The following is a 15995-nucleotide window of genomic DNA, read 5'->3' on the forward strand; positions in this document are numbered from 1 at the left end:
CAATTTTCCTAAACTCCACTTTTTATTTTTCTGTAGGATTTTTTTTCTGCTTCCAGGAAAGGATTTGAAGTAGATTTTCAAAATTTAACAGTTTCAAATGAGATGATAAAAGCATTACATTTACAATAGAGCAAACAATTGACATAAACAGAGAAATAAAGGTTACCAAGTATCTGGTATGAATTACTCATTTAGCTGAACGTTTAGTTCTGAGAAGCCCAATGATTAAAGAAAGGAGGAAATCCTCCTGAGTTGTGTATTTCTGTGGTCTAATGGGGTGGGGGGGGGATTAAAAATGTCTTACGAGAGCTAACTTTCTCCATTGCCAAATTTAAGGAGTCATTTATTCCCTGGGTCCTTATATAGAAGAGATTATGTAACATAATAGATGTGACTTCAGTTGGAGTTGTGCAAAAACAGAAACAGTAATGTCTCTCTGAAAGCACGGAAAATGATAGAAAATTTTACATTTCTGAAAGCATTTCGAAAGTGATCTGAGGTAATATAATTCTGGAACTATTTTTTGGTGATTTTACTTTCCATAGGTGAACACAGTCGAGATGTGAGTAGGTACTCTCCATGGGGTGAAGACAGGCTTTTATCTGTCCCAAATGGAGGGCCCCTCCATCTCCACATGGGCTCATGGGCCTGGTGAATGCTTTGGGGTGCTGTAGCCCTTTCTGCACCCTCTGAACTGAAACAGGAAGGGACTCTACTCCGTACCTGAAGCAGGTGTGCTTTGTCTCTTTCCCCACATGTGTCCCTGAACTGCCCTCTCCTTCCACATAGCATGCTCTTGAAATCAACGGGTTGAGATTAATCACCTCTATATTGGAATCAATTCTGCCTGGTCTCATTGGCAAAGGTCTCGTTATCTACTGACATACTCAACCCCCATCACATTGGCTCAGAATTAATCATGGTAGCAATAGTGCTACTAGTTGGTGTGTCCTGTCTTTGAGGAGAAGGAAGCCAGAGCTTAAGAACCACTGACTGCTCTGGGCAGCATGGGGCCTGGCATAAGAGGGAGAGTGCTGGAATGCCCAGAGGTGGTTTTCAGACAAACACCACAGTGTACTGTAAATTTAACTAGTAGATTGTTAATCTTTTTTTTTTTTTAAATGAAATAGAAGGTATCAGAATGCATTACTCATGGTAAAGGTAAATATTGTTTTGGGAAGCTTTGTGTCAGTTACTGGTGTGTGTGCACATGTGTATATATGTGCTGTGTATATGAAAGGATTTCTCACCGTGGGTTGTGGTCAAAAAGCTTAAAAGCTAAAGCATCATACTAGTAATGTAAAGTGTATCCGTGTTTAATAACTTGCACCTACAATCTGTGTGAAACAGGATAAATATGCATTTTTCCCTTAGTAATTTAGAAACAACATTGCTGTAATGTACTAACATTCTTCGATAATAGAATGTGAATGAAGATAAACTCTGTTTTAAGAAAAATGTTCCATCAGAGTGTGCAGTGCTCTGAATCATACAGAGATTTCTAGCCCCATCTGCTGGAACATGTTCTCTGTGGCCAGAAAAACACATATTGAAGTGTAATGGTTTTCTTGGGTTGTTTTGTTTTATTTTTAACATTTTAAAATAGAAAGGCCTAAATTTAGGTCTTAAATCCAATTTTAGGTTGGTTTGGCAATTTATTTAAGAACAAGTTGTTGAAACTCATTTTAAAACCTGAAATCTGGTGTGTGTGTATGTGTAAAATGCTTAATAAATAATGATTCATTTAAAAAATCCAGAAAAAGAAATATATGAAAATGAAAGCCTCTTACAAAGTAACACCTTTAATTAATAGGGAATAAAATGCAGACAAGACACTTCATAGCTCTTTTTCCCTTTACCAAGTGGATTTAAATACAGCCGTGGAACTTAAACGCAAAGGAAATAAAACCAAAAAAAGATGTCTACCAAGTCAAATTGAAAAACTTTGTGAATCATTTATTAATAGAAAAAGCCGTAACTTAAAGCAGAGACTCAGATCCAAAACGTTTAAGGAGGATACAGAAAGCAGTGTGGCAAGCCATATAAGCTATGTGATATTGGCTAGAACTTTGAGCCAAACTAAATAGGACATGGTGAGGGAAGGAAATGTGACATTCTTCAAAGAATCTGCAAAGAAGATCCTTGGAACGGCTAAGGAAAAACAGCTTGCGTTTTAAATTTTATTTATAATCTGACTATTTGGAGCTCAGAATAAATTTTCTCATGGAAATAGTGATTAAATGCTTTGCTTTGCCCCATTTTTACACAAAATAGTGTAAATTTTCAGCACAGATGGACCTGGTCAGTAACATAAATGGCAGTGAAGCAGGTGTGAGACAGCAGGGAGTAGGAGGGAACACGTGGGCTGGAGCACCAGCACCCCTCCCTCAACCCTCGTCAGTCAGTGCCAGATCTTCCACATGAGCAAAAGATGGTGGAAATTTGTATTTTGTGTGAAATCGCAGTTTATTGTTGATAAGTTAATTCAGATCTTAAAAGTACTATGTGAGTCGACTCCTGAGTTGTGTAGTTCTCTGGGCAGCCAGTCCACAATTCTGATTCTGGAGACAGTTGGGCTCTGCCATTTCCAGTACAGTTACGGGAAGGTCCTCCACTGAACTAGCTCTTGACCTTCCCCTTATTTCCTATCTTTTTCTTTGTGCCTCCTGCTCTTCCCACTCTGGCCCAAACTAAGCCTGTCAGCTATTGCAGTCACAGATACAATTCTGACATCCAATCTAATATACTGTGGTTTTGCTTAGCAAGCTGCAATAAATTTGTCCAGTCTTCCAGATACCTCTAAACAGGATTCCTTTCTTTCATTCAGCTTAATCTCATATCCTGTCAGCTCTTTTTAACTCCATGGAGCCTTAAAAGAACTGATAGTGTTGGCAGTTCTAAATCTTAAGCAGACTGATTCTTGTGCTCCAGTAACTATCTAGCAACTATCTATACTTTGGCTGGAAGGATCCACGTTTGTGTTCCTACCTCCAGGCAACAAAAGGAATCAGCTTATCAGATAACTGGAAAAGGAGGGTGCTACATCCATCCATCCTCACATTCAACAACCATTTCAGCTTTGTCTGGCTTTTATTTTTTTCCTATTCAATTAAAACCATTTTGCGTATGAGTAGATATTTTAGTGCTTTTAGGTTTTTCAGTTTGTGAGTATCCTTGGTCCTCTGTTAATTCCTGTACTACTTTTTAAACAACACACTAGAACTGTGTAACAAGTTGAGGAAAAGACAAAGCAAGGTTAGGTCATTTCTTGAGAAAGGGCCAAGAGTTAAGTGACCAAAGTTGGAGGAAGGAAGGAACTAATACATTACTTTTCTTAAATTTCATACTAGGAGTAATGAAACAGAAAGGGAAAGAATTTAAAAGGAGCTGAGATAAGTAAATCCCAGGAATAAATGACTCATAAATCTCTTTTGACCAATGATGGCGAAAGCACCATATGTATCAAAAGATAATAAAATCACTAATGGTGAGTGGCCAGCAGCCACGAGTGGCCAGCAACCGGCGTGTCGCCCACAGTCTGCGTGAGTGGCCGGCAGTTGGTGTGAGCAGCCAGCAGCCAACAAGAGCTGCCCATGAGGTAAGCTGCTGTGAGCAGCCGACCAATGACCAGTGACCTACTACCTGCGTGGGGCGGGGGGGAGGGGGGGGACGGATGGACGTGCAAGGCTTATAATACCAGCATGGGCTGGGAAGCTATGCCCTACAACTGAACTGAGAAACAACGGCTTGAAAAAACGGGGCAGGGGGTGGGGGAGGGTGAGAGGGGGTAGGGCAAAAAAAAAAAAAGAAAGAATCACTAATGTTCTGATGAGTACACATTAAAAACAACATTATGAACATACCATGTTTGCCCGAAAAGAAGACCTAGCAGACAATCAGCTCTAAGGAGTCTTTTGGAGCAAAAATTTATAAGACCTGTTCTTATTTTACTGTAATGTAAGACCGGGTCTTATATGATATAATATATAAGACCGGGTCACATAAGACTGGGTCTTATATTAATTTTTGCTCCAAAAGACACATTAGCGCTGATTGTCTGGCTAGGTCTCTTTACGGAGAAACAGTATGAAAATTCAGATGTAGTTACTTGATAAGCTTTTTAATTTCCCTTAAATTTTGACTGTTTAAACATATCTGTATGTGCAATAATAACTAACCACAAAATGTTGAACATTTGTGCCAGTCATGGTTCCGAGCAGTTGACATTGATCAGCTTATTTAAACTTCCCCAGAATCCTATAAAGTAGGCATTATTGTTATTCTGATTTTTTAAATTAGTGTCTGTGCCTGAGCTCTCAGCGCCTATACTGATCGCTTTTGACCTTTACTGACCACATCCTGAAGTGAGAAATGTATTTTATATTATATGTACATAGTGACTGTATACACACTTAGACATATCTAAGTGAAAACCACATCATAAAAATTTAACCTTACTGTGAATAATGTACTTTAATATTTTCTGTTTATTCTATTTAGTTTTTTGTGTTGTATTTTTTTTTAAAGCTGGTTTGGGCCAACTAAAATGCTATCAGGACTCACTAATGGGACGTGACTTAGTCTGACAAATGGTGCCGTGTTACTTTCCCCGTGTGTACTGTAGAGACACAAACCATGAATGTGTACGTGTATACACAGATGAGACACAGTGCAGGAACCAAAGCACTAACCAAACCTGAGTACATTCTCAGATTTACAGAACTTATTATTTAATATTAACCAGAGTAAAAGTTCTGTAATTCCTTTGTAGATTTATAGTGATCTCTGCCAGTACAAGGCAAGTGACAAGCTATCAAATAACCTCAAATAATAATGTTGCTGTGAAAGAGTCATGGAAAACTCAGGGTTAGAGAGACTTTTTAAATAGCATTTCCTCCAGGCAGCCATTTGATGCCTTAATTATCTTTTGCTCAGTCTGTGCTTGAAATACTACCAGTTGGGGAGCAGCTCCCCTTTCAGGATAGTCCATTGTGTCTTTCTGGCTAGCACGAGAATCATTCATAGATTCTGCTGAAATCTGTCTCCCTGTTGCTTCTTTCTCCTCATCCTTGACATAGCCCTTGGATGAGGCTTTTGAGATGTATAAAGAAAACGTTCCCAAGTGCTAGCTTTGCAAGATGGAGTCCTGAAGGTGACAGCAACCCTTGCAGACACTTAGTCTCTTGCTAATCAGTGTCATGCTAATCTCGCTGACACAGGACCTGATGCACTGCACAGCATTTGCGACTGCAGACGAATATCATCTTGGAAGTCTGTCTCAAGATCTGGCCTCTCATGGATATGTGGAAGTAACAAGCTTGCCTAGAGGTACATCTTGAACCTGGGGCCAAGTATGTTAAAATGTATTAAGAAAACAATTTTCCTGTGATATGCAATTATATATGCATTTGCTTAAGTTTCATTTTCTATTTAAAAGATTGCGTCAAAACAGTGGCGTTGAATCTCTTCATACAAATGACATACAAAGATAAGAAATTAAAATGTTTCTGCAGAGAACTCAGTTCTCAGATTATAGTCAGTAAGACCTATTAAACTTTATGGCATCACTATTCCTTAGGATAATCAAAGGCCATGGCATCTCATTTCTGTCAGATTGAAAAGTATTAACAGAAGAACCAGGAAATTGATCGAAATGTTGAGGAGAGACTTTAAAGAAAAATTTACCAGTATAATCTAATACTTTAAAATTAACAAAATTATAAGGTAAACACAATATTATAAAGAGAATTAAAATAAATTGAGGGTAGTAGAATAGTATCAGGAAGGAGTCTTGAGAAATCAGCCTGCTTTATATTAAAAAATAAGTAACTTGGAACATTTTGATGGAAAATCATGAATTTACCTCAAAGCAGCAAAAATAGCAGGTTGAAAACCTCTTTGCTACAGAGAAAATTCTTAAGAGCCATTGACCCCATAAAAAATAGTGGAAATGTCATCATGCTTTTTCAGCCTTGATGATCTGAACAGACTATTTGTGCTATTTGATGGCAAAAACAAACATAATTGAGTTAGAAAAACAGAGCTATGTCCAGGGCCCCTAAAAAACTTACCCAGGGATGTCCTTGGCCATCAGGCAGGATGGCTTGTACACTGCATACTTGGGGGCTCCTTGGACCATTCTCACTGGCCTGAGTCTTTTCCATTTCCTTTATGTTGCTCTTGGCTGCGTAGGTGAACTTGGCCCTCAGGATATAGCACTTGAGGAAGTTAGAGTTCACCCAAAAAAGGTGGTTTAGGATTTGGTCTCTGTCTGAACCCCTCAGCCCCCAACCTCAGGAATTCTGAAACTGTGAGATCCTGTTTTTAGGTTAGGAAATTATATATAACTTTTTACGTATTACTATTAGTATATTTATTAATATATTAGCAGATTATTTATAATTTATATTATAGACTATATAGTTATAACAAATATTACTATGCTGATATATAAAGAACTTATTGATGAGTATCTGTATATTAATATATATTTGATAATATTTAAAAGGTTAAAATATTTAAATGTTACAGATGACTACTGTGGTAGTTCTCATAATTAACTTTGAAATCAGATATATTTTGAAATGGTCAATATCTTTGTTTCTGTATATTTTCTATTACCCACAATTTACACAATGTAATTTAAAATTTAGCAGAATTAGTAGTTTTAGAATTATATTATTAGTCGTTTGAGAATTATACTGTTAATATATAAAATTATATTATAAATAAAATTGTATTTTATTATTTACAATAATAAAATTGTATTTTATTATTAATGGTTCTTCAAATTTTATTTTAATTTTGTAGAAAGAAGTTTACACTTTGAGCCATAGTTGTGTTGAAACTAACACTTTAAATATTATTAGCTGGACTGGTGATTACTGAATCAAAATGGGTGTGAATGAAGTTTCAAATAGCACTAATAGTATCACAGGTCATTGAATGTTTTGTGAAAGTAATTTTGTATGATCCTTTCATTTTCGTATACTAAATACTTTCAGAAACCTTAAAACAGTGTGTTACAGAGTACCTAATGGTATATGAAGAAATGATCCTAAATTCTTGGTTAAAAGTTTATAGGTGATTCTTAAACCTTGTGTCACCTCATGACATAGTAGCTTTTTAGCCATTTACTTTAAATCACAGATGCAGCAAATATTTTGGTGATGGGTGTCGAAAATTCTGCAAAAGAAGGTGATCCTGGAACAATATTCTTCTTCAGGTGAGACAAGAAAGAAACCCCACTGGGAAATGGGCTAGCGGTCAGGTCATGTGGTCTTGTAAAGACGTATGTATATCTCCTCTGTCAGCAGTGAATGTGCTCACAATTTGTGGTTTCAGTTTATCCTTTGATTCTTATTTTATCTAGGAGGGCTTGTCAGTTTTAGGAGTCTTCTGGTAAATCCTCTTACAAAATAAAGAATTTTTAAAACCAGTGAAGAATCTTCTCCTGGCTTGTCTCTATTTGGAAATCTGGGTTTATTTACATTTACCAAGTGTATGTCAAGAATCCTACTTCCCATTCGTCTTCAGTGCTCCTTCCTGGACTCCTGCTGCCTGCCCTGCTGTCTTTTCTTCCTTTTCCTCCTCCCTCTAGAGCTCTTTAGCTAAAGTTTTCACCGACTTTACCCATCCAGAGACTTCAGACCGGGACCCTGACTCGTGTACATCTATTCCTTTATTTAAAGGTTGTTTTAATATCAGATACTCCAGAGGAGCTGAGGGGAAGGGTCATGATAATAGGAACCACTTGGAATAATTTCATGTTATCCTCACAATGGTTGAGAAAGGACTGTTATTCCCCGTTCTGCAGCTGAGGAAACCAAGGGTCTGAGGGATTAGGTGAATTACCCACAATTGTGGGACTAATAAGTGACAGAACAGAAGCATATGGAACATCCATAAGAATCCAAACTTTGATAAAGTTTTTCTGGTCTTTATCCTTGTAGTTGATGATAACTGGAAGCTCTATCATTGTTCCTGTCGACATCTCACCTGGCTTTTGATGTTACTTTGGAGATAATCTAGAGTTCAACATTTAGTCCAAGTAGAATAGCGTCCCCTTTGCCTCAAGTGAGGAATTTGGATTTCTGCGGTCCCTTAGGTCAGTGCCATCCATTAGAAATGCAGTGAAGCCACAAATGCATGCCTCATATGCAATGATATGTTTTCTAACAGCCACATTTTTTAAAGTTAAAAAAAGATGAATTTAATTTTGAACAACACTAATAATGTATATTGCCTGAAGCTAAACTTTATTTTATTTAACCCAACATATCTAAAATATCATTTCCACATGTAATCTGTCAATAATTAATGAGATGTTACATTCTTTTTTTCATACTAAGTGTTGGAAACCTGGTGTGTGTTTTACACTTAGCAAAGCCTCTCTCAGTTTGGACCAGGCATCTTCCCAGTGCTCAGTAGCCCCACGAAGCTTCTGGGTGCCATACTGCACCGCCCAGCTCTAGATGGAGGGTGCTCAGTTTCTGAGACCTGTCTGCCTAGAAATGGTTCCCTGAACTAATACTCTGACTGTAGCTTTAAATCCATATCCTGAGACCCGATGCTGGCCTATTGCAATAGTTTGCTACCTGGTCTCCTGCCTGTCTTCTCACCCTACCACCAGTCTGTCTGTCTATTATGGGCAGGATAATTTTTCCATAGGTAATTCTGATCACTACACTCTCCTGCCTAAAAGTCTATGGAAATTGACCAAACTCCTCATCACAGCACAGAGTTCCTTGCGGGGTTGGCTCTTCCCTGCCTCTAACCTGATTGCCCTCTACTTCCTCCCATCCACAGCCATTCACACTACTGGCTGTTTATTCTGGACATAGTCCTGTCCCTCCCACCTTTTCTCTCAGCCCAGGCTGTGTTCTCGGCTGTGTTGCCTCTTCTCGGCTCTCCTTTGACTAGCTCTGCCGCTCCTTTAAGAACTGTGTCCTTCCCATGTACATTCAAGTATGTTTTGCATAATTCTGTTACAGCATTGATCACACTCTATTGTAATTGGAGGTCTAGATATCATCAGTCTTTTCTAGACTGGGAGTTCCTTGAGGATAGGAACGAGACCATGCTCATCTTTGTATCCCAGATACGAAGCACAAACCCACACATACAAGTATACTAAGCACATTGCTTAAGAAATGTCTGAAGACTAGTATGGGACCAACATATTTTTATCTTTCTTTCATTTCCACCTTTCCTTCCTCCAGTGCAACAGCCCAGAGCCGTACTCCTTTTTTATTTACTACCTGAAACAGCTCAACACGTCAAACTTCAGAAATCAAAACAAGTTCATTTATAGTTTTTAGGCTTTAAATTCTATCAAAGCCAGAACTGGATTCAGAGGGCCTCCTGTGGTTTCATTGTAAGCACTGTAGGGATGTGTGGCTGTATCCTATCGGTGCCTTTATCCATCTGAGGCTTTAATTTATCTCAGTGTCCTTATTCCACAACTGTTAAAAGCATGCCTCTTTATTCTTCTCCTACAGCAGAATCTGCCTAATGAGAGCTAAGACAGGTCTCAAAATTTTCCTTGTTCTGATTCCTGATATCAGAATTGAACCAGGTATAAAACAGTATAGATACCTGATACAGTTATGTAGTATTAACAGTAATTATTTGTTCTGCAAATTATGAGAGAAGTCATGAATTTTGGAGAGGTCAGGTTTTATCAAGAGTTCAAAAAAATACATCTTATTTTGGCAAATCCATCTGGGAAACATAATGTTCAATCAATAATACATCATATTTTTTTTAAATTGCGTTCTGGAATTCTAGAAGTTCCCTAAGCAAGGCTTTATGTATAGCCCAAAAGAATGTATTCTACCTTTAACTTAGCTTATTCTTTTATTCCTTTAAATCAGGGAAGGAGCTGCTGTGTTCTGGAATGTGAAAGACAAAACTGTAAGTGTAACTAAAGTATAAAAGTATAGAAATGTGGTTTTCTCAGAATAAGTTGTTAATTAGCACTCAATAATCTGAGCCATTGGAAGATAAATTAACAGATAATCTACTACTTATTTGCTTTGTATTATGTGATATTTATCCTAGCAGTTTCATCTTCCAAAATAATGTTTATTTTGTCTTATAATTTCCTGCATTTTTTGTTCTCTGAGCATACACTAAATTGTGGAGAATCAGAACAGTCCTGGCTACACTATAGATGGAAGGAAATATATTTCATACATGACAATCTACCAAATGGATAATGTACACAGTTCCCTGGGAGCTGGCTGCTCTGAGTCTTATTTTTAGATCAGTTTTCTAGAACTTTATCACTCACAGGGACTCATTTCTTCGTATCCCAATCTGAATGTATTTAATACAACCTTTTTAGAGGCAGTTTGATAGTACTCATCAAAGCTTTATGTTTAACTCAGCAATTCTACATCTAGAAAATTCTCTAAAGAAAATAATTGTAGCTATGCCTGATGAATGATGTCCAGAAAGGTTCATCAACGTGTTATTTACAAAGCAGAAATGAGAAATAACCAAAATACATTATAGTTGGAAGCTTGTTTAAATATACCCGTAAAGTAGAATCCACAGCTCTCAAAAATCATGTGGAAAAATAGCTATTTCTAGGAAATTGCCTATGTATATAATACAGTTAAATTAAAGAGCAGGTTACAAAATATAACCAATATAATACCAGAGCTGGTTAAAAAAATATACCGTATACCATCCCAGTTTTACTAAGAGGAAACACACACACACACTCACACACACACATACACACACACACACACCGTGGTGGGGATGGGGAAAGGGTTTCCTAAAGGAAATATAAATGACCAACAAATATAAGAAAAAAATGTAATACAAATAGGCTATTTGAAATGGCAAAGATGTAAAAGGCTGATAATGTCCAGTTTTTAAAGAATGCTCTCATAAATGTTTGGATTCTAAAATTGGAAAAAACTATTTGGGAGGGCAGTTTAGCAATATTTATTAAAATAATAATTGTGCATGTCTTTTTTTTAAAGATTTTTATTTAACAGTATAGCTAACATACATTATATCAGTTTCAGGTGTACACCATAGTTATTCAACGTTTCTATACCTAAAGAAGTGATCACCATGATAAGCCCAGCAACGGTCTGACACCATACCACACAATCACAATATTATCAACGATATTTCCCATGCTGTACATTATATCCCCATGACTTATTTGTTTGAACTTCTTATTCCCCTTCACCTTTTCCCCCCATTTTTAATTTTTCAATTACAGTTAACATTCAATATTATTTTGTATTAATTTCAGGTGTACAGCATAGTGATTATATTCCCTGTGCTTTACATACTTGTGACTATCTAGCAATTCCTAAAGAAATATTCCCACAAGGTCATGAAGTGACACACATAAGTATGGTGCATTTTGACCTTGTACCAGTGGGTTATAGACATCATCTCCCATGGATGGACATTTAGGACAGTTAAATAAACTGTGGTTCCTGCAGTAAGGAGAATAGCTTTGAAAATGTTCACATGCACAGTATGATCCCATTTCATATAATAAGCAAAATAAATGAAGATACACACATAGAAAAAAGTCTGGAAGGCTGTGTGCCATGTTTAATGGTTACCTTTGGGGAGAAGGAGTTCCGGACAGCAGAGAGATTATCACTTTTTGTTTAAATATTTTATTTTCCCTTTCTGCTTCCCCCGCCACTCCAGTTCAATCCGTTGTTTTTCAGTCTAGCTCCCTGGCGTATTATGAGCCTTGCGCTCCCTCCGCTGAGGCAGTCAGTTGCCAGGCCTTGGTCGGCCTCTCACAGCAGCTCTCACCGGCTGCTGCCTGCTCACAATGGCTGCTGGCTACTCACGTTGGACACTGGCCACTCATGGCAGCACATGGTAGCCCACAGCAGCTCACGCTGCCTGCTGGTCACTCACAGCAGCCGATGGCAGCCCATGATGGCTGCTGGCCTCTCACACTGGCCGCGGGCCGCTCACAGTAGCCCGCAGCAGCCCGCAGCAGCACTCAGCAAGACCGCGCAGCAGCACAAGGCTGCCCAGCTCCAGGGAGAGCTGTTGTTCACAATCTTAGCCATAGAGGAAGCAGCTCACTGGCCCATGTGGGAATCAAACCAGCAACCTCGGTGTTAGGAGCACACTGGGCCAGCCCCATTTAAATTTTTTGAAGTATGTTACTTATACATATTTTAAAAGATTTAAAGAATACAAACCATAATTTTACTAGTGGTTTTCTTTGGGTTGTGGGATAATGATAATTCTTGTTTTCTTCTTTGTAAAAACGTGTGTTTTACAAATATAAAGACAAAATGAGTATATCTTCCTGATGAGTTTACTATCACAAATCAAATTGCTCTTTTCTTAAAAGCTTAACAAGAAATGTCATCAAATGTAATGAAAATGTATTAACACTGTAACATACTTCTGCGCTGAAGGAGTCAGGTGTAATATCAGGTTGATCTTCCTTTTCTTCTAGATGAAGCAAGTGATGCAAGTTCTAGAAAAACATGAAATTCAGCCCTATGAAATTGCATTGGTACACTGGGAAAATGAAGAGCTTAACTATATAAAAACAGAGTAAGCAACATTTTGTCAAATTTATGAAAGTGGCATTTGGAATAATGAGGTAAAACAGTAGAGGGGATAAATGACTTAGGAATTTGGAAACTAATTTTAAGAAAAAAGTTATTGGTACAAATACAAAGCCTAAACAATACAATAATTATAAGTGGGTAGACATTATTTTTTTACCTTCTCAGGCCACCCATAAATTAAAACATAGACAGTATAACCCCAAAATGTAAGTTTTCCTAAGCAGCCTAAATCAAGTAAAATAGTATGCCTTCATCAGAATGAACCAATCAATTGGTCTAGTAAAGTTTTCTCTTAAGTAAACCCTCTTTTTTTCTCTATTGATTTTGGGTTTAACAAGGAAATACAATGAAGGGATGGTCTAAGAGAACCACCTGTAGAAACGGGGTGCCTGCAAGAAGTGGGGTCCTGACACACTATTTTCAGGTACGATATATGGGTAGGCAACCTACTAGCGGATTCCTTCCTGAGCGAAGGGGAACCGAAGAGAGATATTAGGGCAGAAAAAGAAGGCAGTAGGAAGAAGATTGAAAGGTCTTTTTCCTCGCGGAGTTATGTGTCTAGTGGAATAGGACAACATCTTCGTATTAAGAAAAGAAGTGATGAAAGGAGAGCTTTAATAACATTTGGAAGAGACACTAGCTGTGGAAAGAATAGATGGAGTAAGAGCTAAGTAATAACAGCCAACAAAATTACTCTCCCTGTGCCAGGTACTGTTCTAACTGCTTTTCATGCATCATTTCATTGAATCCTGACAAAAACCTGTAATTGCAATTAACTAACTTTCAGAGGAGATAGAGATGTTCTGTGTCGCCCAAGGGCTCCTGGCTAGTGAGTGAGGGCCTGGGCCCACCATGGTGGCTGCAGTGGAAAATGAGGATGTGACCCTGAGAGACACAACAAATGAGGCGCTAATAGAATTTTATTAATTATTAAGCATTTGGCCTTGTGGTATCATTCCCATAAATTCCTCTTTTGTGCTCTCCTTCCAGATCAAACTATTACTGACTTGGTACTCTCTTCCACCCACCCACAGAAACACACCCCCACGCACACACACTCACAACCTTTTATCTAAGGAGGAGTAAAGTCCTTAACCCTGGACCCCAGACTCAGTGATTTGGTTTCGTTCAAAAAGACCTTGGCAGCCACCAACGAGGTTGTTACATGAGTCCTGCCTAAGATTGCAGGTATCTGCTGCCCCCCTATGCGTGAGCTAGGCTCATTTATAAAACATCTTGTCAATGCTGCTCTCTCTTGTCTCTTCTTTTTTCCCTCTACCTGAGCAGATGCTGCCTCTCCGCCCTCCTGTCAGGCCTCCTTGTCCACCCTGCTTTGTCCATCTCTTCTTGCCTCACGTCTTTTGGGGAGGTTTACTCTATACTTTTCCTATTTGCTTGTGATGTTTATATTCCCAAATTCCTTCCTTTTCCCTGTCTCCCCACTTCCTTCCGGAGTTCTCTACACGTATACCTTAGTTTTTCATAGCTTCCCATCTCCCTCCCCACCCCCACCACATCCCTGTAATTTTAGATTACACTGTGTATATAGTTTTATATTCAACATTTTTTCACTTAGCAACATATTATGATTTTTTTTCCCTTTCCATTAAGTATCCTTCAAAAACATGCTTTTTCATTTTTGTTGTATGGAATTGCTATAAATAAACTGTTCTTCTATTAAACATTTAGTTTCTTTCCTGTTTTTTTACTAGTAAATATTTGACCATTAAAAAGTTTTTATATACAATTTTTTCTTTGCACCTTTTATTTCTTTAGGATAAATTTCTAGACATGGCTCAAAGGACATATAAAACATTTATAAGACTCTGAATACAAATTTCCAAAACGATCTATAAAGATTATAAGGTGGCATTTTTCTATTTTCTTGTGTGTGTGTGTGTATGTGAGTCAATTACTGTAATAATGTATTTTTTTCTTTATTTTTTTTTTTAATTTTTAAAAATTTTTTGTATTAGTTTCTGGTTAAGGTTACATTTTTCAAAAAAAAATTAAAGTGCTTTTCAGGATTTACAAAACACTTTTTTTTTTCCCTTTTCACAGGGGGCAGTCAAAACTTCACAGAGGGGAAATCAGGTTAAATTCAGAGCTGGATTTAGATGATGCCATTCTAGAGAAATTTGCTTTTTCAAATGCTCTTTGCCTTTCAGGTAAGTCAGTACTACTCAACAGAGAAAGTATTCCATAGTTTTCACTCCATGAAGGGAAGTTTAAATATTTAGTAAAGATTTTGACATGTTTTCACAGAATACCCAGCAAAGTTCTACATTCTTTTTTTCTTTCCCTCCAAGAGAAAAAAAATATAATAGAGTATGAAATATAGTATCTGGTCTGAAGCTACTCATTCTTTATTAATTGCATTGATAAAGCCTACTCTCTCCAAAAAATACTTTTTATATCATTACTATTATTACCTTTATTTTCCTCTCCTCTCTGTGTGGTGATTATTCGTAGGTTGTCTTTAATCCAGGCACAGAAAGCCCAGCCCTGTGTAGAAAAACATTCTCTAGTTTTTCACAGAAATGGGAGAGTCACAGTGTCTCTAGGTTTTTTCTGAAAGATCCAGGCTCTGTATAAAACTGTAGATGTTCTCTACGAATGTTTTGGCATCAGTCTACACTAGGCTGCTTCTGCAGTGGTCTGTCCAACCACACTCTCAGAGGCTCAGGGGCTTCTGAGCTGTAGTCAGCCTTGAAGAGTGTGAGGGCAGGTGGGGAGAGCCGGGTTCCTGCCCCCTCTATGAGGCAGCCTTCAATCCAGGCTGTTCCTTACACTGCCTGGGTTCCCAAGGTGCAATATTAGAAAATCAGGAATTCTACCAAATATAGCTTCAATCTGCCAACAGGGCTTGGAAATTGACTTCATTTCTTCTTTTTCCACTGTAGTGCTGCTGTCCTTTATAATAATGAAGTATTCTTAAATTTCAGTTCCAAATTTTTAGCACATTTGCTTCTTAAAGTATTGTTGAAATGGCAGGTACTGTGCAATGATGCATTTTGTATAAACATGAATATGGTGATAAACAATGTTCCATTGTGAACTTTTTTCCCCAGTGAAACTGGCTATTTGGGAAGCATCACTGGATAAATTTGTTGAATCTATTCAGTCAATTCCAGAGGTAATTATACCAATTTTATGCTCATTTTCAAGGATTGATTTCTATTTGGGAAAAACACAAATTTCCCACTATAATAATATATTTAGGAGTACAATAAAAACATAATAAACACTGAGAAAGCAATACTGAATTTAAGTGAAAAAAGGAGTCCCCCATTACATATAAAGTGATGAAATAGGAAACTTCATATTGGTTTTTTTTAAACTTAAAATTCAAATTACTTTCCTCTGATGGTGCAATATTTTTAATATAACTGAATTTATAGAAAAAAAGTG

General features: G+C 37.5%; 1 protein-coding gene across 1 annotated transcript in view; it reads left to right on the forward strand.

Annotated features, from left to right (window-relative positions):
* The window catches only part of RMND1 (required for meiotic nuclear division 1 homolog), a 40061-nt gene that overhangs the window by 8328 nt on the left and 15738 nt on the right, over nucleotides 1–15995 (forward strand). Inside the window, exons 3-8 of the mRNA XM_081044387.1 lie at nucleotides 5220–5328; nucleotides 7150–7225; nucleotides 9876–9915; nucleotides 12467–12567; nucleotides 14646–14752; nucleotides 15656–15720. Coding sequence (XP_080900513.1) covers nucleotides 5220–5328; nucleotides 7150–7225; nucleotides 9876–9915; nucleotides 12467–12567; nucleotides 14646–14752; nucleotides 15656–15720 — 498 coding nt within the window. The remainder of the gene's footprint in view (nucleotides 1–5219; nucleotides 5329–7149; nucleotides 7226–9875; nucleotides 9916–12466; nucleotides 12568–14645; nucleotides 14753–15655; nucleotides 15721–15995) is intronic.

The sequence above is a fragment of the Rhinolophus hipposideros genome (assembly GCF_964194185.1).
Source record: "Rhinolophus hipposideros genome assembly, chromosome: 3".
Taxonomy (NCBI): domain Eukaryota; kingdom Metazoa; phylum Chordata; class Mammalia; order Chiroptera; family Rhinolophidae; genus Rhinolophus; species Rhinolophus hipposideros.